Source organism: Hipposideros armiger, unplaced genomic scaffold, assembly GCF_001890085.2.
Source record: "Hipposideros armiger isolate ML-2016 unplaced genomic scaffold, ASM189008v1 scaffold_482, whole genome shotgun sequence".
Taxonomy (NCBI): domain Eukaryota; kingdom Metazoa; phylum Chordata; class Mammalia; order Chiroptera; family Hipposideridae; genus Hipposideros; species Hipposideros armiger.
In genome coordinates, this window is record NW_017731832.1 from 995,821 (window position 1) to 1,015,050 (window position 19,230).

General features: G+C 52.9%; 2 protein-coding genes across 3 annotated transcripts; both read left to right on the forward strand.

Annotated features, from left to right (window-relative positions):
- Nucleotides 1-242: 242 nt before the first annotated feature.
- Nucleotides 243-8,684, forward strand: NAGLU (N-acetyl-alpha-glucosaminidase). Its single transcript, XM_019667115.1, has 6 exons — nucleotides 243-2,368; nucleotides 3,596-3,743; nucleotides 4,594-4,740; nucleotides 4,921-5,006; nucleotides 6,036-6,292; nucleotides 7,250-8,684. The coding sequence occupies exons 1-6, from the start codon at nucleotides 1,824-1,826 to the stop codon at nucleotides 8,458-8,460; spliced, it is 2,394 nt and encodes a 797-aa protein (XP_019522660.1). The 5' UTR covers nucleotides 243-1,823; the 3' UTR covers nucleotides 8,461-8,684.
- A 102-nt stretch (nucleotides 8,685-8,786) lies between these two features.
- On the forward strand, nucleotides 8,787-11,089 carry HSD17B1 (hydroxysteroid 17-beta dehydrogenase 1). Of its 2 annotated transcripts, none has more exons than XM_019667116.1 (6): nucleotides 8,787-9,293; nucleotides 9,401-9,568; nucleotides 9,710-9,889; nucleotides 9,992-10,085; nucleotides 10,567-10,744; nucleotides 10,814-11,089. In XM_019667116.1, exons 1-6 carry the CDS (start codon nucleotides 9,197-9,199, stop codon nucleotides 11,084-11,086), a joined length of 990 nt encoding a protein of 329 aa, XP_019522661.1. In that variant the 5' UTR covers nucleotides 8,787-9,196; the 3' UTR covers nucleotides 11,087-11,089. The 2 variants fall into 2 exon arrangements, with proteins under 2 accessions (XP_019522661.1, XP_019522662.1); XM_019667117.1 differs by having other exon boundaries at nucleotides 10,847-11,089.
- The last annotated feature ends 8,141 nt before the right edge of the window (nucleotides 11,090-19,230 follow it).

Genomic DNA, 19,230 nt, shown 5'->3' on the forward strand with positions numbered 1-19,230 from the left:
TTTTTTTTTTTAACACAAATGGGAGTGTATTATACCTACCCCCTGGTTTGACCTTTTAAAAAATATATATACGAGGGTACCAAAAAAATGTATACACATGGCTTGTATTCATCTTTTGTTATCGGTATATATTATTACAATTTTAACAGTTTTTTCCTTTCTTAAAATGTGTATACATTTTTTTGGCACCGTGTGTGTGTGTGTGTGTTCCTCATTCTTTTTTAGCAAATACTTGATATTTCATACCTTAATTTCTTCAACCAGCCCCCTACTGTCCTCACAGAGCTCCCAGCCTGGGGGGGGAGGTGAGAAAAGAGAGTGTGACATGCCCGGAGTCCTCGGTGAAGCGCCTGCCCAGCATCCATGAGCTCAGGCTTGGAATGTGCTGCCAACTCCCTGGATGGTGTCCCCAAGCTGCTGCCCCTGCCAGCAACCCACCACCACCACTCTGGATTAATCCAGACCCCACAGAGAGGCACCCTGAGCCCAACGGTGGATCTGCAGCCCAATTTCCCCAACCCATGTGTTCCCTAAGATGCAAAAATGCCAGGAAAACAGGTCCTGGGAGGAGTCTGACAAGTCTCACCTGGAGAGAGAGGAGTTTGGAGGGAGAATGGGGTGGGGTTGGGGGGTGAGGCATGCAGGATGGGAGCAGAGAAGGGCTGGGATGGAGGTGGGGGTGGGATCTCTACAGGCTACAGCCCCATGAGGGCACATCTCTCTGGGCCACTCTTGGAGCTGCTCCCTGGGAAAGGCTGAGAACCTTCTGAGGTACTTAGGAACTGAGTGGGAGCAAGGACTGCACACCCTGCAGGAGCTGCTTATGAGCCAGGACCAGGGAAGGGGGACTTTGTGTCTGCAGCTGGGGACAGGGGACAGAGGAGCTGGCAAGCTTAGTGGACTCCCATGTTCTCTTTCAGTCCAGGGTCCGAATTCTCTGGATTGGCAACCCTCCTCTGACCTGTTCCCTGTCTCTAAGCAGTATCACTCAGGTCTAACAATCTGGAAAAGTCTACACCGGCCTCCAAAAGAACTCAGAATCCTTTTAGAAAATAGTCTTTCTATAGGTCCCACCACAAAGCCCCACTCAACCCCTCCTTGTCCAGAAAGGCAGCCTGAAAGCTTGCAGCACTTGGGGAATAGTGGCAAGAACAGTGATCTTGGAGTTAGAAGCTCAGGTTCTAGTCCCAGACCTGCTGGTATTGATCTTGTCTGAGTCCCTTTCTCTGGCCCTCAGTTCCCCATTGTGTAAAATGAAGAGAATGCCCATCCTGTGCTGCTGCTACTGCTGCTGCCCCTTAAGGATCCAATGGCGAGACCTTAACATGCTCACCAGCCCTGCCCCAGGGCCAGTCCAGGCTCTCACATGGCCCATGCCCCCGCCAACTTTGTGTGTGATCCTTTAGTTCCTCAAATCTGCCCAGCTCCTTTCCTTACCCTTCCGGGGTATTCATCGACATTTCCTCAACCCGGCCTCCCCTGCCTCTTCTCCTAGTCGATCACAATTTAATTCATTTTAAATGTCACTTCCTTTTGGAGGCTTCTGGCTGGGTACCCTTGTATTTCTTCACAGCATCACAGCTATAACGCAAATCTTTACGTAAGTATTTGGTTCTAGGTCTCCCCCAGAGAGGGGTTGGCAGTGCCTGGTACCAAATAAACTCCAAATAAATATTTTTTGGATGGATGAAAGGGATTTGCGTGTGAAAGCGCGTTGTACCAGACGGCGCTTGTGAAGGTATAGCAGGTCACATGCGGCCCTAGACTTCTGATGTTACTGGGGTCATGCGCTCCCGCACCACGTGCAGCCAGAGCACACCCTTATGCCTCATCTGAGACCCGGAAGCCAGTCTCAGGGCTCTCTGCGGGTACTTAAACCTTCAGGTCCACGTGACCTGAAGCCCGCAGCTGATTGGACCCGGGCCGTCCCGCCCCGCCCCCGAGTCCCGAGTCGGTTTCCGGCAGGGCAGCTGCCGGGCTCAGGCCGCTGGACCATGGAAGCAGTAGCTCTGGGGTTCCTGCTCCTGGCCTTGGCGGGGAGCTCTGCCGGAGACGAGGCCCGGGAAGCGGAGGCCGTGCGGGCCCTGCTGACCCGGCTTCTGGGGCCCGGGCCAGCGGCCGCCTTCTCGGTGTCGGTAGAGCGCTCCCTGGCGGCCGAGTCTGGCCTGGACACCTACCGCTTGAGCGGCGGGGGCGCTGGGGCGCAGGTGCGGGTGCTCGGCTCCACCGGCGTGGCCGCTGCCGCAGGACTGCACCGCTACCTGCGCGACTTCTGCGGCTGCCACGTGGCCTGGTCCGGCTCTCAGCTGCGCCTGCCGCAGCCGCTGCCCGCCCTGCCGGACGAGCTGACCGAGGCCACGCCCAACAGGTACGGGCGGGGCCCGCCCGTCGGCCCCCCTGCAGCTGCCTCCCGCTCCAGCCCCCAGGCGCCCACACCTTGCTGAAGTCCCCGCCCCACCCACCCCAGCGCTGGCTTGATAGGAAGCGCCGGCCTAAGGGTTGCACAACTCTGGCTTCAGATTTCTGGCTGTTGTCCAGCTAACTCAAAGTCTGGAGACTTTGGCTAGAAATAAATGATAAAGATTTATTCAAGGGTCTTAGGGATTATAAACCGGAAACACAACTGGGCAATACCCAGAGTATTCTGAAGAAGAAAAGAGTTCTCATACGAAAAGGTAAATTCTTGAGAAGAACCAGTCCTGCATTCTTAGCCTCTGGATTGGTCCGAGATGGTAATCTGGGCTGGACATCGGATGGCAGGTGGTCTGGATAGTGCCCATCCTTTCCTTAGTCTTTCGCGGGTAATCAGAGGGTTATCTGGATGTTTGATGTAGAGCCAGACATTGGCAGGACTGGAAATTTCAAAACTTGAAGTTCCCAGCATAATTAAGAATAGAATCGTTTCCCTATGCCTCAACCTACTTGATTTTAGTCCTTTTGCAGCTTGACTATAGTGACTATGTTTCATTTCTTCACTGCTCCTCAGCTTCTAAAGGCTGGGTGTCCTTGAGCAAGTCACTTAGCCTCTCAGAGCCTCAGTTGGCTCATGTGAAAAATGGAAACAATGACATCTACCATGCGGTGTTGGTCGTGAGGATTTACACAGTGATGGGAGTAGAATGAGTGATGCATGATTGGCGAGCAGTGAATGCTATTTCTTTCCCCACCCTCTCTTTAAACATGCTTACTGAGGAATGACACCCATCCCTCCACGGGCTGCTGTTCTAGCACTTGCCCCACTGCATGGAGGTGATGTGTTCCCCCTTCCAAGACAGGACCAACTTTGCCATATAGCACTTAAACACTGCACAGCATAGGGGATCTAGAAGAGTTGAAGGGAATATGCTCTCAAATATCTGCCGGGTAGAGGGCCCTGGAAGAGTGCTGGGGGCAGGTGGGTGGGTACCTCAGAAGCTCAGGACCTGGTGAATTCCCGAGTGAAGCAGTGGAGGGGCCACGTTTGGAATCCCTTGCCTCTGGGCTAGATCTGGGGTCAGGCTGCCCTCTGAGATCTTCCAGAACAATGGCCCCTTAGGGGTGGGGGGCATCCTCTTTGCCCCGAGACACACACCCTAGCTCATGCCCCTGCCCACAGGTACCGCTATTACCAGAATGTTTGCACGCAAAGCTACTCCTTCGTGTGGTGGGACTGGGCCCGCTGGGAGCAGGAGATCGACTGGATGGCGCTGAATGGGATCAACCTGGCACTGGCCTGGAGCGGTCAGGAGGCCATCTGGCAGAGGGTGCGTGTCCACCTACCACATGGGCCACCCCAGGTGTCCCCCAAGCCCTGCATCTGCACAGTGTCTGGCACACAGAGAATAAGGGCTCCAGCAGTGTTTGTGGCATGCACGATGGCTCCAGCCCTCTGGAAACTGGTTTCCACTGCTGAGACAAACAGGAGCACTTACGGAGGGCTGGACCCCAGCACCCCACTGTAAACACTTTAAGAATCTAGGACTCCTCTCTCTCCCTACCCTACCTCCTGTCAGTCGGCTGCTTCTACAGATTCCATCTCGTTAGCAGCTCTTGATCTGCCTTATCCTCTCATTCTTAGTTATGGCCCTAGTTCAGGCCCTTGCGTCCTCTCCCTGGACCCCTGCAAAAGCCTCTGAACAGGACTCCTGGCTTTCCAAGTTCCACCAGAGTGTCCTTTTTGAAATGCACATCTGGATGAGACCTTCCGCTAACACACTCTGGAGTGCCTCATTGCCTTCAGTCTTTTCCAGGCCTGGGAGTTTCCATCCCCGGGCCCTGAGGGCTCTGGCTGCACCTGGGGCTGCTTAAACTTCCCGCAGAGCTATCCTCACCCATCATTCTAGCCAACCTTGCTCTGTGAAGCCTTCTCAGTCCCCTTCCCCACTTTGGAGAAAGTCCCTTTGGTTCTCACCTCACCTGGGCAACAAGGGTGACAGATTAGTAACCTCACCTATTCTGTTTCTCCTGGACTGTGGGCCCCTTGCAGGCAGGGGTTGCATTTTTGTCTTAGTAACTGTATGGCATAGCACAGAGAGGATGTTGAGTGAATGTTGAATAATCAATCTGAATGGAGATGAATGTATTTATATGTAAGGGGATCACCTTCCTCCTCAGGTGTACCTGACCTTGGGCCTGACCCAATCAGAGGTCGATGAGTACTTCACTGGTCCTGCCTTCCTGGCCTGGGAGCGCATGGGCAACCTGCACACCTGGGGTGGCCCCTTGCCACGTTCCTGGCACCTCAAGCAGCTTTACCTGCAGGTAAAAGGATGGGGAAAAGAAGGGGCAGAATTGGTGCTGGACAGTCATGGGCTCAGGGAGGGTGGTATTTGGCCAGCCTTAGGGCTCTAAACTGGACCCTGGGGACTCTGTGTGCTCTGGGGGAGTGAAGGCCTCCCACCTCGGGCCATGCTCACCAGCTCCCCCTCCCATTCCTCCCAGCATCGGATCCTGGACCGGATGCGCTCCTTTGGCATGGTCCCCGTGTTGCCTGCATTCGCAGGGCATGTCCCCAAGGCTATCACCAGGTGAGGTTCCTCCCCCTCAGCTCAGAGAGGGAATTTATTTTCCCCTGCAGGATGTGATTTAAAGAAAAACAGAAGCTCTGGATATAGGCCCTGGCTTGATTCCTGGCTCTGCTACCCATTTAACACTGTGACCTTGGACAGGTTATGTGACTGCTCTGTGCCTCAGTTTCCTCACTTGTAAACTATACATGACTTGGCACAGAGTCTTAGCAAATGGCAGCTCTTATGAGTGGTAGTAGGGGAACACTGGTCTCTGACATTCCTGCTTACCTGCTCCTCTGTGCTACCCACCCAGCCTCTCTTGTGATTGGGAAAATCCTTCAAGGACCAGCTGAGGTCTCCCCTTCTTCAGGAAGCCTTGCTGGGCCCCCAGCGTTGGCTATCACCTCCTTGGTGCCCATGAGCACCTGGTTCCCACCATTCTCACAGTGCTTAGCACGTGCTGCCGGCCTCACTGGCCACCCCTTCGTCTCTCTGACTGGGTGGCAGCAGCCTCATACATACATTCAGTGAACGTTTGTTGGGCTGTCTGGGGCTGCCAGGCCAGGCTCTGTGCTGGTCGGTCTCTGGGGAGGCAGCGACAAAGGTGCACTGAGTTCCTAACCCCTGGTGGGAGGCAGGTTGGCAGGGAACTACAATACAGTGATAGGGCGGGAATCTGTGTGGGCTCAGCCTACTTCTCTGTCAAGGTCACTTCTGCCCGGAGGAGAGGGGCAGCAAGGATTCAGAGCAGAGGCAGCACTAGGCCAGACCTTGAAAAATGAGCGTTGCTTGCGTCAGCCAGTGGGAGGGAAGAGACAGCAAAAGCTTTCCAGACCAGGTGGAACTTACAAGACATTGATGGGTAACCAGCTGGGTCAGCAGGGAGTGAGGAGGAAAGGCCTCTAGGCACAGGGCACAGTATGTGCAAAGGCACGGAGGCATGAGAGGCCAGGATGAGTTCCAGGAATCGCAGATAAGATAATGAGGCTGGTGATGAAATACTGTGTCAGCCTCCAGTAAATGTCTGGACTGTCCTTCCCCAACTAGGGTGTGTCCTCAGGTCAATGTCACCCAACTGGGCAGTTGGGGACACTTCAACTGCTCCTACTCGTGCTCCTTCCTCCTGGCTCCAGATGACCCCTTATTCCCTATCGTGGGGAGCCTCTTCCTGCGGGAGCTGACCAAAGAGTTCGGCACAGATCACATATATGGGGCTGACACGTTCAACGAGATGCAGCCCCCATCCTCAGAGCCCTCCTACCTCGCCGCAGCCACTGCTGCCGTCTACCAGGCCATGATCACAGGTTCGGTGCCCAGGGGAGGTAGGGAAAGGGATCCCCTCGACCCTCAGGGAGATGGGGCTGGGAGAGCGGACGGGGAATAGTAATACCTCACTGTGACACAAAGCTCCTTACGGTTTACCAATATTTGTACACCCACATCATCTCATTTAATCACTGATTGAGAGGTGAGCTCTGGAATGAGGCAGCCTGCTCAAACCCTGGCACTGCCAGTTCCTGCCTGTATGACTTACAAGTTACCTCGCTCCCACTGCCTCAGTTGCTTCATCTGTAAAATGGAGCTCATAAGTAGAATGATGCCTGGCCCAGAGTAAAGTGTCATTAAGTGATGGCTATTGAAAATATCCTATTTGGTCTCTACCTCCATGCTGAGGTACATAGCACAGGCCAGAGACTAGGGGATGTGCCCAAAGCTGGTAGGTGCTCTTCCTGGTGCACAAATGTGAACCCAGTGCTCTCTCCTGCCACGTGCAGGGGAGGGGCCAGGTCAGGAGTGGCTTGGTCGGGAGGCTTCTGTGTCAGTCAAGAAGGGAATAGGTTGGCTCCGGTTTCCATGAGCAGCACTGCTCCAGGTCTGACCCAGGACCCGCAGCATCAGCCCAGAGCCTGTCAGATCTGCAAATCCAGCCTCTTCTCCAACCCTCCCCCACCTTCTGAATCAGAATGACCAGGGCAAGGCCCAGTAATATGTGTTTTAACCAGCCCTCTGGGTGATTCTGATGCCCCATAAAGCTTGATAACACGCCTGGAGCTCCCAGCTGGGGGCAGGAGGCGATGGGAAGGGCATATGTAACGAAATGCCTTGCTGGTTGAGGGGTGCAAGGGAAGGGGAAGGAGGTATCCTGGGATAGAGTCATTTAACTTCTCTGGACTTCTGTTTTCTCATCTGTAGAATGGGGTGAATGTTCTCCTGGTCCCTTCTCCTCTCATCACCCCTCTTTTCTGTCCCCCCGACCACAGTGGACCCTGATGCCACGTGGCTGCTCCAAGGCTGGCTCTTCCAGCACCAGCCCCAGTTCTGGGGGCCTGACCAGGTGAGGGCTGTGCTTGGGGCAGTACCCCGTGGCCGCCTCCTGGTCCTGGACCTGTTTGCAGAGAGCCAGCCCGTGTACAGCCGCACAGCCTCCTTCCAGGGCCAGCCCTTCATCTGGTGCATGCTGCATAACTTCGGGGGAAACCATGGCCTGTTCGGGGCCCTGGAGGCCGTGAACCGAGGCCCCTTGGCTGCCCGTCTCTTCCCCAACTCCACCATGGTAGGCACGGGCATGGCACCGGAAGGCATTGGCCAGAACGAAGTGGTCTATGCCCTCATGGCTGAGCTGGGCTGGCGGAAGGACCCAGTGACAGATTTGGGGGCCTGGGTGACCAGCTTTGCGGCCCGGCGGTATGGGGTGTCCCACGGGGATGCAGAGGCAGCATGGAGGCTACTTCTCAGGAGTGTCTACAACTGTTCTGGTGAGGCCTGCAGAGGCCACAATCGCAGCCCGCTGGTCAGGCGGCCATCCCTACAGATGGTTACCACTGTCTGGTACAACCGATCAGATGTGTTTGAGGCCTGGCGACTGCTGCTAACAGCCACCCCCACCCTGGCCACCAGCCCAGCCTTCCGCTATGACCTGGTGGACATCACTCGCCAGGCGATCCAGGAGCTGGTCAGCTTGTACTATGAGGAGGTGAGGACCGCCTACCTGAACAAGGAGCTGGTTCCCCTGTTGAGGGCAGCAGGCATCCTGGCCTACGAGCTTCTGCCCTCACTCAACAACATACTAGCTAGTGATAGCCGCTTCCTGCTGGGCAGCTGGCTGGAGCAGGCCCGGGCGGCAGCGGTCAGTGAGGCCGAGGCCCATTTCTATGAACAGAACAGCCTCTACCAGCTGACCCTTTGGGGGCCAGATGGCAACATTCTCGACTATGCCAACAAGCAGCTGGCAGGACTGGTGGCCAACTACTACACCCCCCGCTGGCAGCTCTTCATGGAGATGCTGGTTGAGAGTCTGGTTCAAGGCACCCCCTTCCAACAGCACCAGTTTGACAACAATGCTTTCCAGCTGGAGCAGACCTTTGTCCTCAGCACACGGAGGTATCCTAACCAGCCCCAAGGCGACACTGTGGACTTAGCCAAGAAACTCTTCCTCAAATATTACCCCCGGTGGATGGCTGGCTCCTTGTGACAAATTACCCACCGCTGGGCCATGTTCTCCCCAACTCCAGGCCTGGGCTGGTTCCCGGGGTCTGGAGCTGGGCCAGCATCACTGGAGGTCCTCAGATCTGGGCGAAGGAATTCAAGACCTGCTGGTACAATCGAGTAGGAAATTTGGAGGGAAGTGAGCTGCCCTCTACCACTCCAACTTTGGGATCAAAGTACTGTTTTAATACAACTTAATAAACTAATGAATCACCTGGGTCTGTCTGTCAAAACATCACTGCCATGATGCTGGGAGGACTCAGGGCTATAGCATGGACACATGTGGGGCCAGTTCCCCCTGCCCCCTTGCCTTAGTCTCCCATTTTTAATACTAACCTCTGACCTTTGAACTGAGAATGCATTTCCTTTCATACCCTTTGGAAACTATAATCGTCCCTGTGGGACACAGGCATTCCCAAGAGAAGATCTGCCCAGGGCACTCAGTGCCCACGTGGAAGCCCACACCTCCTGCTTGCAAAGCTTCGCCCTCCCTCCTACCAGCAACTAAAGAAAGGTGGTCCAAGCAGTGGCCTCACCTCTGTCTTTACCTAGAGCAGGGTGGGGAGAGCAGGCCAGGGACCTCTGGAGTGTTCAGCCTTGAAGTGCTGAAGACACAACAAGGGGTGGGGACCCTTGCGGGCAGGGGCGGGGCGAAGTAGGTGATATCTAGTTCAGAGACCTGAGCCTAGAACTCCCAGAGCCTCTTCCATACACGTCTCCCCATGGACCGCACAGTGGTTCTCATCACCGGCTGCTCCTCCGGCATCGGCCTGCACCTGGCCCTGCGTCTGGCCTCCGATCCATCCAGGAGCTTCAAAGGTACATGAGGGAACTGAGATGGGGAGAAGGGAGCAGCCCCTGGTCCAAGTGGACCTAGGTAAGGTAAGCAGAGCGCTCGGATCCTCATCCTCTCCCCCAACCTCCAGTGTATGCCACACTCCGGGACCTGAGCACGCAGGGCCCGCTGTGGGAGGCTGCGCAGTCCCGAGGGTGCCCTCCTGGCTCCCTGGAGACGTTGCAGCTAGATGTGCAGGATGCAGATTCCGTGGCAGCAGCCCGGGCTCGCGTGACTGAGGGACGAGTGGACGTGCTGGGTGAGCCTCCCTGAAACATGTGCAGGAGCCTTCCCCACCCTGTGTCCAAACCAAGGTGTCCTGAGGTCCAGGGAACAAGAGGGGTCCAGCTGGTGGGGAGGGTGGTGCGTGAGGCAGGCGGGATTGGGCCTCTCCCCTCAGTGTGCAACGCAGGCCGGGGCCTGCTCGGGCCGCTGGAGGTGCACTCAGGAGACGCAGTGGGCTCCGTGCTGGATGTAAACGTGGTCGGGACGGTGCGGATGCTTCAGGCCTTCCTACCAGACATGAAGCGCCGCCGCTCTGGACGCATATTGGTGACCGGGAGCATGGGAGGCTTGATGGGTGAGTGGAAGAGGCTGTGCCTGGTGAGACTGGCACCGGGCTGCGGTGGCGCGGCAGGCTCTGTGCGGATCCACGCCTCAGCAGCCTCATCTCCCCTCAAAGGGATGCCTTTCAACGCTGTTTACTGCGCCAGCAAGTTCGCGATCGAAGGTTTATGTGAGAGTCTGGCGATTCTGCTGCTGCCCTTCGGAATCCAGTGAGTCACCGCCCAGCCCCTGGAGCCCTCTGAACCCTGACTTTGGGAAACCCTATACCCATTTTATACCCGTCTTATTGGAGTTGCTCCCAGGCGCTCTCCCTGGCCCCTCTCTACTGCGGCTCACATTTGTGTGTGCCAGGCACTGCGCTGGCCCCGCGGCACAAGTGCGACCCAGCTGGTGAGTTGTCGGTATTGTTATTGGGAAGCTCAGGCTCAGAGAGGTTAGGTGACTGGCCCAAGGTCACACAGCTGTACGTGACCCAGCCAGGTTAGAATTCTGTCGCCAGAGCCGCTCACCCTCAAATGATGTGGAAGTGCTTTGGGGGCAGTGAACTGCTTTTCAAGTTCTCTGGTTAACCTAAGCACCTACTGCACGTCGCTCCCTCCCTCTCCGGTGGGGTCCGGTCAGGGGCCTGGCTGGGGTGAAGTGAGCCTGCTGGCCACAGCCCGCACCCACGCGCCACTCTCGGGCTTGCAGTGTGAGCCTCATCGAGTGCGGCCCGGTACACACTGCCTTCCAGAAGAAGGTGCAGACCGGCCCCCGCGTGGCGCTGGACGACTTGGACGCTCAGACCTGTGACCTCTTCTCCCGCTACCAGCGCCACTTCGAGCGGATCTTCCGCAAGGAGGCGCAGGACCCGGAGGAGGTGACAGAGGTGGGCGCCCGGGCAGGACTCTGTGAGCAGGGGAGCGGGGAGGGGCAGCACTGGAGTCCTCGAGCCCAGCCCCGGCCAGCATGTCTCCACCCTCTACTGCAGGTCTTCCTCACTGCTCTGCGCGACTCGCGGCCAGCCCTGCGCTACTTCTGCTCCGAGCGCATCCTGCCCCTGGCACGGCTGCGCCTGGCCGACCCCAGCGGCTGCAGCTACATCGCCGCCATGCACCGCTCAGTGTTTGGCGACGAGCCAGCCGAGGGTCCAGAGGGCGCCCAGACACGGGCCAGAACCGGAGAACTGGGGGACCCTGAGCTGGGCACTTCCCCCTCTGCCCCACAATAAAGACTTGGCTCCCCACAGTCTCCCTCTCTCTCCTTTGCGCGCCCCGGGGATGTGCGGTTCTGGAGGATGAAGCGGGGGCTGATGACTTGCACTGCAGTGGAGGGTTGCAGCGGGTGGGCGTTCAGGAAAGACCTCCTTATCCCAGTTACCCCTCCGTGGAAACCTCCCAGAAAGAGGGAGGAGCTAGCCAGGGTTTAGCCGCAAGCCCAGCCCGCCCGCGGCTCTTATCTGCAGCAGAAGTTAGGCACTTGGATGGGGGTAGAGTCAGTTTGTGACTTGCCCCACACACATACACACACACACAGGTCATGGGACCTCATGCAAGGTCCATACCTTCTCTGAGTCTGTTTTCTTATCTGTAAAATGGGTATAATCCCTATATCATGGATCATAAGGATTAATTGAGATAATGCCTGAAAGTGCTGGTATAGAGGTCTTAATAGCTGACACAGCTATTGTTATTACTACTAGTGATATTATTAGTATTGTAATTGTATTCCCATGCAGAAGCCAGATGTGTAAAGAAGAAACAAGTCCAAATGAGTTAAAAAGAGACAACCTCATTCACCCTCCTCCTTGCCCCCAGCCCTAGACAAGATCCCCACCAGCCCAGAAGTCCCCTCTCGTCAGGAGCTGAGGCTCCAAGCACAGCTGGTCTGCCCAGTGGTCTTTCCTTCCTGAAGCCAGCAGAACGAGTGGCAGGGGCTACTGAAAGAGCCTGCAGGGTTGTGGAGCCAATCTCCTAACTTCCTCTCAGGTTGGGTGCTGGAGAAGGGGGTGGAGAACCAATAGAAACTAGGTGAAGAGGTTGCAAGCCTAGAAAACGGGCAGGGGTGCCCTGGAGAAGATGGCGTTGAGGGAGGGACTGGGAGGGGGAGGGAAAGACTAGGAGTGTGGCTGCAGAGGGCCTGGAAGTGGGGATAGAGAGGAACTTACTGGGGTTCTCGGGGCTTCGTATGAGACATTGGGGGAAGGAGGCACTGCATCCTGACCTGTCCCCACCTCCAGACCTGACCTGTCCCCACCCCTTCTCTGGACCTTTAGACTGCCTGCTGCTTCTGCTCCTGGGGGAAGTTTCAGGAAGGGGCCTCAGCCAACCTATCCCTGCCTATCTCCCTGCCCTGCTGGCCCAGATGGGTCTGCTGCCCCCGCAGCATCCAGGAAGGCCACAGAAAAGGGACAGGGCCAAGGCGGCACGCATCTCTGAGAGTGGGACCTACTCTCTTTGCACGTGCGTGCGTGTGTGTGTGTGCGCGTGCGCGCGCGCGCATACTTACAAGATCACCACCCCTGGGGCAGGATGTGGTGATGAGAAAGGGAGTCTGACCACTCCCCCTTCCATACATTTTTACTCTTATTAATCTCATGCAGTCCTGTAGCTGAGCCTCTTGTAATTTTAATGCCCCTAGTATTTTTGGCAGCTGGAATTAAATAATTTAATTCCTTTTTTTTTTTAAAGACTTTATTGGGGAATTGGGGGAGTGGAACAGTGTTGGGGAATCGGGGAAGGAGAACAGACAGTTGCTGTCCTTTTGTTCTTCAGTCTAGTTGTGGAGGACTGTGCTTCACTGGCCCATGTTGATAATATCATTGTGCTGTTCCTGGGTGAGGCAGTCACTCGCAGGCCATTGGACAGCCGCTTACAGCAGCTCACGGCAGCTCACGAAAACTCACGCTCGCTGCCGACCAGCCCCACTGCAGCTTACGCTGTCACCGGCGACTCACGGGAGCCCAGCTCCAGGTGGAGCTGTTGTTCACCATCTTAGCTGTAGAGGACACAGCGTCACTGGCCCGCATGTGGGATCCAAACCGGGGCCCTGCTGCTCAGAGCTGGCATCCCAAGCCAACTCCTAACCAACGCGCCACTCGGCCCAGCCAATAATTTAATTCTTAATTAAGCCTTTGTTCACCTGTTAACCGCTCTTTCTGCTCAACTTTTGTTATGAGGAATGTAGTCATAAGTAGCTGATATGGTATTTCTTTGTCAAGCAGGAGGAGATAACTTCAAGGTCTCTAGGAGAACTTGAGTTTGTTTTGCAAGAGAGAATGTCTCCAAGGTAGCTGCTACCAGCTGCTGACTGACGCCTAGGAGTCTGATGTGAAAAAGTGTTACCTGTGACTAAAGAAACACACACTTCTCTCAGTTCCCTGAGACTTCCCCTCCCTTACTCCCCAGCCACATACAAACTCCTTACTTTTGCTTTTTGGGAAAGACAGATTTGAGAGATCTTGCTCTCCTGTCCTCTCACTTTGGCCAAATCGAATAAACCTTTCTATCTCTCCAAGCACCAGTGTCTCAGTGTTTTGGCCCACGAGTACATCGGGTATATGAACCTGAACTTGGGGAGGTGATTGGGTAACAGTCCCGTGACTTTGAATACCATTTACATGCTGATGGCCACCCCCACTAAAAAATCCCCCATATCTCCAACTCCTTTGTCTCCCACAAATTCCAGACTTATACATTTCCAACTGCCTGCTTAACATCTTCACATACCTAGTAAACTTAATGTGTGCAAACCCCAATTCCTGATGTCCAGCCCTCCCACCTGTTCCTCCCACAGTCTTCCCCACTTTTTTTTTTTTTAAAGATTTTTTTTTTATTGGGGAATTGGGGGGATGGGAACAGTGCTGGGGGATTGGGGAAGGGGAACAGACAAGTTGCTGTCGTTTTGTTCTTCAGTCTAGTTGTGGAGGATGTTGCTTCACTGGCCCAAGTTGGCACCATCATTGCGCTCTTCCTGGGTGAGGCACATCAGTCGCCGGCTTCTGGACGGCCGCTCACTGCGGCGGCTGGCCGCTCACGCTGGCTGCTGGCTGCTGGCTACATACGGTAGCCCATGGCAACCCACTGCCACAGGGACTGCAGCCTATGCCGTTGCTGGCGACTCACGGCAGCCCAGCTCCAGGGTGAGCTGTTGTTCAGCATCCTAGCTGTGGAGGGCAGTGTTCACTGGCCCTCATATGTGGGATCCGAACCGGGGACCTCTGGCATCCCAAGCGAGTTCTTAACCATCGCGCCACTCGGCCAGCCCATCTTCCCCACTTTAATAGCTGATAATTCCATGCTTCCAGTTGCTCAGTCCAAAAATCTTGGGTACTCCTGGGCCTTTCTCTCTCCCTCTCTTTCTTTCTCTCTCCCTCTCTCATCCCTCAACCAATCCTGCAAATACTGATAGCTCCACCGTCAATCTTTAAGGCATATTTGTGTCCAGGCTTGGTTCTCACACTGGGGGGGCGAACCCAGCAGAGTCTGGCTAGCTTCCCACACCGGGGGTCGAACCTGGGCGTCTGGGAGGAAAACTGGGAATTTTAGCTGTTACGTTGCCAGGGGTTGGGCCCTCCTTGGTGCAGTGTCCAGGTTCTTGGCATCTTGAGCAAAGAATTGAATGAGACACAGAGGTAAAGTGGTAAAAAAAAAAAAAAAGTGTATTAGAAGAGATAGTACACTCTGAAGAATCAGGAGCAGGAAGAGCATCAAGAAAAGTGGCTCAAGGCTCAAGGTGGCATCCAAGAGTTTGGAGCGGCCCCAAGCAAAGGCAAGGCTCAAGATGCTCAAAGGGCTGCGGCTCACAAGAGCCTGGGGTTTTATCTTTTTTTTCTCTGGGCTGGGCTGTTCCTCTCCAGGAGCCGGACCACTTGATTGACACCTGTGATTGATAAGGGGCTATTATCTCATCCTCTTAGACTGCGCATGTCTCTTCCCAGAGTTCAGTCTGTTATAATGATATTAATGAACTATTGGGCATATGTATGACATTACAATAATGGTATAATGAGGCTAGGTGAGGTAGAGGCCATTGTAGATCCCTATTGTATAGGATGGGTCTAATTTATTGTCTCTTAGTGTCCTCACAGTGGTTAATGGCTAGGGCAGATAAGGAGAAATTTGGGAGGTCTCCAGGCGGTGTTCCCCATAGATTGTGTTGATGTGTAGGAATGCAGAGACCCAATTACCTGTATCTAACTGCCTGCCTTGTTTTTCCTGAGAGACGTGATCCCCATAAATCTCTGTGGGGAGCTGAGAGTCGGGAGGTCTCTTCTTCTGTATCTGCTTCAAGCTGAGAAGGGGGTAGAGCTGTCCCTGCCTGCTGGGGATTCACAGAACTCTCACCCTATGTGTTCTTAAATAATAATAATAAAAAAGGAGTCTCTTCTTCCTTAGTTGGGGTGCACTGGAAGCCTCGCTGGGACATAACTTGTATCCCGAGAGCCCCTAAATGAGGAGAAACAGACATTGGTTAATAAATTAAAAGTACCAGCTCCAGGGATGGAACTCAAAGCCCATCTATCTTTTTCTGTGTGTGTGTTTTTTTTTTTTAGTTGAGCCATCCTACCACCTGTTAGCAGCTCAGTTTGGGCTGGGAGTCGAACTGGCGACCCTGTTGCTCAGAGCTTACACTCTTGAGTGAGCTCTTAACCAACTGAGCCATTCGGCCAGCCCACAAAGCCCATCTATCTTAACTTCAGATGACATTTGTTCACCCAGGGGTTAGGTTAGGTCTGGACTGGCCTGGAGGAGTGTTAAAAACCCTTTTGGTCTGTAGGATGGCTGTTTACTTATCCAAAAGTTAGGTCTGTCATGGCTTGGGGAATGTTGGACTACAATAATTACAGTTAACAAACTTAAGTCACAGGCTTTTAAGCAGTCATTGGAAGCAAAGAGGAGAAACATTCTGTGATTTAGGCTAGGAGCAATCTTTGGTTTAGGATATAAGAAACTGATTAGAAAAGTGATTAAGACCAGGGGCTAAGGAGTTAAGAAACTAAGGGAAAGGGAGACTTAAACTTCCTATAGTGAGGGAGGCTACAACTTTTATAGTGAGGGAACTCTCCTGTATCATTTGGAAATCACACTAGTCCATGCACTACCATCTCTCCTGGATTATTACAGTAGCTTTCTACCTGGGTTCCCTGATTCCACCCTTGCCTACCAACAGTAAAGTTTCTACAATGCAGCTAGAATGATCTTTTAAAAATGAAATCTTGGGCCGGCCGAGTGGCGCGTTGGTTAAGAGCTGGCTTGGGTTGCCAGAGGGCCCCGGTTCGGATCCCACATATGAGGGCCAGTGACACTGCCCTCTACAGCTAAGATGCTGAACAACAGCTCAACCTGGAGCTGGGCTCCCGTGAGTCGCCGGCGACAGCGTGGGCTGCAGTCCCCTGCTGCAGTGGGTTGCCATGGGTTACCGTGTGTCGCGAGCAGCTGTCCAGCCGGCGACTGATCTGCCTTGCCCAGGAAGAGAGCAATGATGGTGCCAACTTGGGCCAGTGAAGCAACGTCCTCCACAACTAGACTGAAGAACAAAAGGATAGCAACTTGTCTGTTCCCCTTCCCCCAATTCCCCAATAAAAAAAATCTTAAAAAAAAAAAAAGAAATCTGATCATTTCATGTCTGCTCAAAACAACTCCTGTGGCTTCCTATATCAGTAAAATCACAGCTATTCCCCTGCAAGTTCTCCTTTGTGACTTTATCTCTCTCTACTCTCCTACCTCTGATTCAGCGCTACCGGCCTTCTGCCCCAGGGCCTTTTAACTGGCTGTTCCCTCTGTGTGGTTCCCTTTCCCTAATCTCCAATTCCATCTCTTCCTTCAGGTCTTTGCTGTTTTCAGGGATGACACTATCTAAAAAAGCATTCCCTCCCTTCCACTATAGTACCCTTACCCTGTTTTATTTTTCTTCATAGCACTTATCACCACTAGATGTATTATAGATTTATTTATTGACTTATTGGCTTTATTGTTATAGATTTATTTATAGCCTTTGCACCTCATCCCAAGACACACAGGAATCTAAGCTCCAGGAGGGTAGGAACTTTGTTTTGTTCACTGGTTGATAACTTGTGCCTAGAACCTTTCCTAATCATGGGAGGCACTAAATATACGTTTACTGAATAAAAGTGACTGCTGGTTCACAACCTGGGGAGTTCCCTGGGTGGAATTTGAAACTGGCCTCCTTACATGGAGGGTGAGCAGAGATGGAAGAAAGAGGCAGACCACTCCAGGTTGGTAGGTAGCAGGTTTAACAAGCAAGAAAACTTACTTACAAGGCATATCCTGGGTGCCACAAGACAAGTAGATCTCTGCATCAGCCCACCAGAAACGTAAGAGTTTATATGGAGGCCTTAACTAGGTTTAGTCATGTACAAATTCTGACAATTAAGTTAGCAAACTTGCCACTGTGTGCTTACATTGGCAGCACTGTACAAACAGCTTGGTAATATTTCATAACCTTGGTATATCAGCGTCTTACAGCTGTGTTTGTGTTGACATATGGTGGTGTCTTGCCTAGTGGCGTTCATTATTGTTGTTGCACGTTTTCGTGTACCATAGCAAGACTGTCTGAGCTTGAATTACAGCAATGAACAAACATTAAATTTCTTGTTAAACTTGCCAAGAGTGGAAGTGAAATCATGTTAGTCCAAGTTTATGGAGATAATGCCATGAAGAAAATGGCAGTGTACAAATGATTAAAGTTTTTCTGAGGGGAGAGAATGCGTCACTGATGAAGGTCAGGGCAGCCAGTAATGAGCAGAAGTGACGAAAACACTGCAAAAATTCATCGAATTGCGTATCAAAATCATCAGCTGACTGTGAGAAGCATACCAGACCAAGTAAATATCAACAGAAAAAAAGTTAGGAAAATCTTAACTGAAAATCTTGGCATGAGAAAGGTGTGTGCAAAAATGGTCCCGAAGCAGCTCAATGATGAACAAAAGCAAAGGAGAATCAAAGTTTGCCATGACCTTTTGGAGAGGCAAGACAATGTTTTGGGCTGTGTTATCACTGGTGATGAAACATGGGTGTACCAATATGACCCTGAAACAAAGTGTCAAAGTGCACAGTGGAAGTCAGCCAGTTCTCCACCACCAAAAAAGTTCTGTCAGTCCAAATCAAGAGGCAAAACGATGTTGCTAAACTTTTTTGATATCAAAGGGATTATTCATTATGAACTTGTACCAACTGGACAAACAGTTAACCAAGTTTACTATTTGGAAGTGCTGAAAAGGCTGCATGAAAAACTTAGATGAAAACAACCTGAACTTTTCACCAACAATTCATGGCTCTTGCTTCACAACAATGCATCAGCTCACATAGCACTGTCTGTGAAGGAGTTTTTAGCCAGTAAACAAATAACTGTATTGGAACACCCTCCCTACTCTTTACCTGAAGATAAAGAAATGACTTTATCTTCAGGTAAAGGTTTTCTTTACCTGAAGATAAAGAAAACATTGAAAGGAAGACATTTTGATGACATTCAAGACATCACGGGTAATACGGCAACAGCTCTGATGGCCATTCCAGAAAAAGAGTTCAAAATTGGTTTCAAGGGTGGACTAGGCGCTAACATCAATGCACAGCTTCCCAAGGGAGTACTTCAAAGGTGACCATAGTGATATTCAGCAATGAGGTATGTAGCAGTTTTTCTAGGATGAGTTCGCAAACTTAATTGTCATACTTCATATGCCATCCAGATGGCCTCAGCAACACATTGCTCTCTCATGACTTTGTCCTTGAAGACAGCTCCCACTGTAAGAATAGTGGACAGAGCGTACATTCCAAGGACGGGTGTTGGTGGCTGAGGAGCTTCCTAATGCCCAGGTCCAGCTCAAGGGTCAACCAGCAGTTGTTCTCTCAAAGCTCTACTCCAAGTGATTCAGTGTAGGTATATGAGACTGTGTGTCCTGATGTTTCAGGGCATTTCCCGACAGTCTTTGCAGTTTGCTGCTTCAAACTGGTCCCCTCTTTTTTTTTTAAGATTTTTTTATTGGGGAATTGGGGGAAGGGGAACAGACAAGTTGCTATCCTTTTGTTCTTCAGTCTAGTTGTGGAGGACGTTGCTTCACTGGCCCATGTTGACATTGTGATCATTGCGCTCTTTCCCACTGAGGCAGACTGGTCACCAGTGATTGGACAGCCGCTCACGCTGGCTGCCGGTCACTCATGACAGCCCACTGCAGCCCCACTGCAGCCTATGCCGTCGCTGGCGACTCACAGCAGCCCAGTTGTAGACCAAGCTGTTGTTCACCATCTTAGCTGTAGAGGGCAATGTCACTGGCGCATGCGGGATCAGAACCAGCAGCCCTGCTGCTCAGAGCTCTCGCTCCCAAGCCAACTCTTAACCAACGCGCCACTTTGCCGG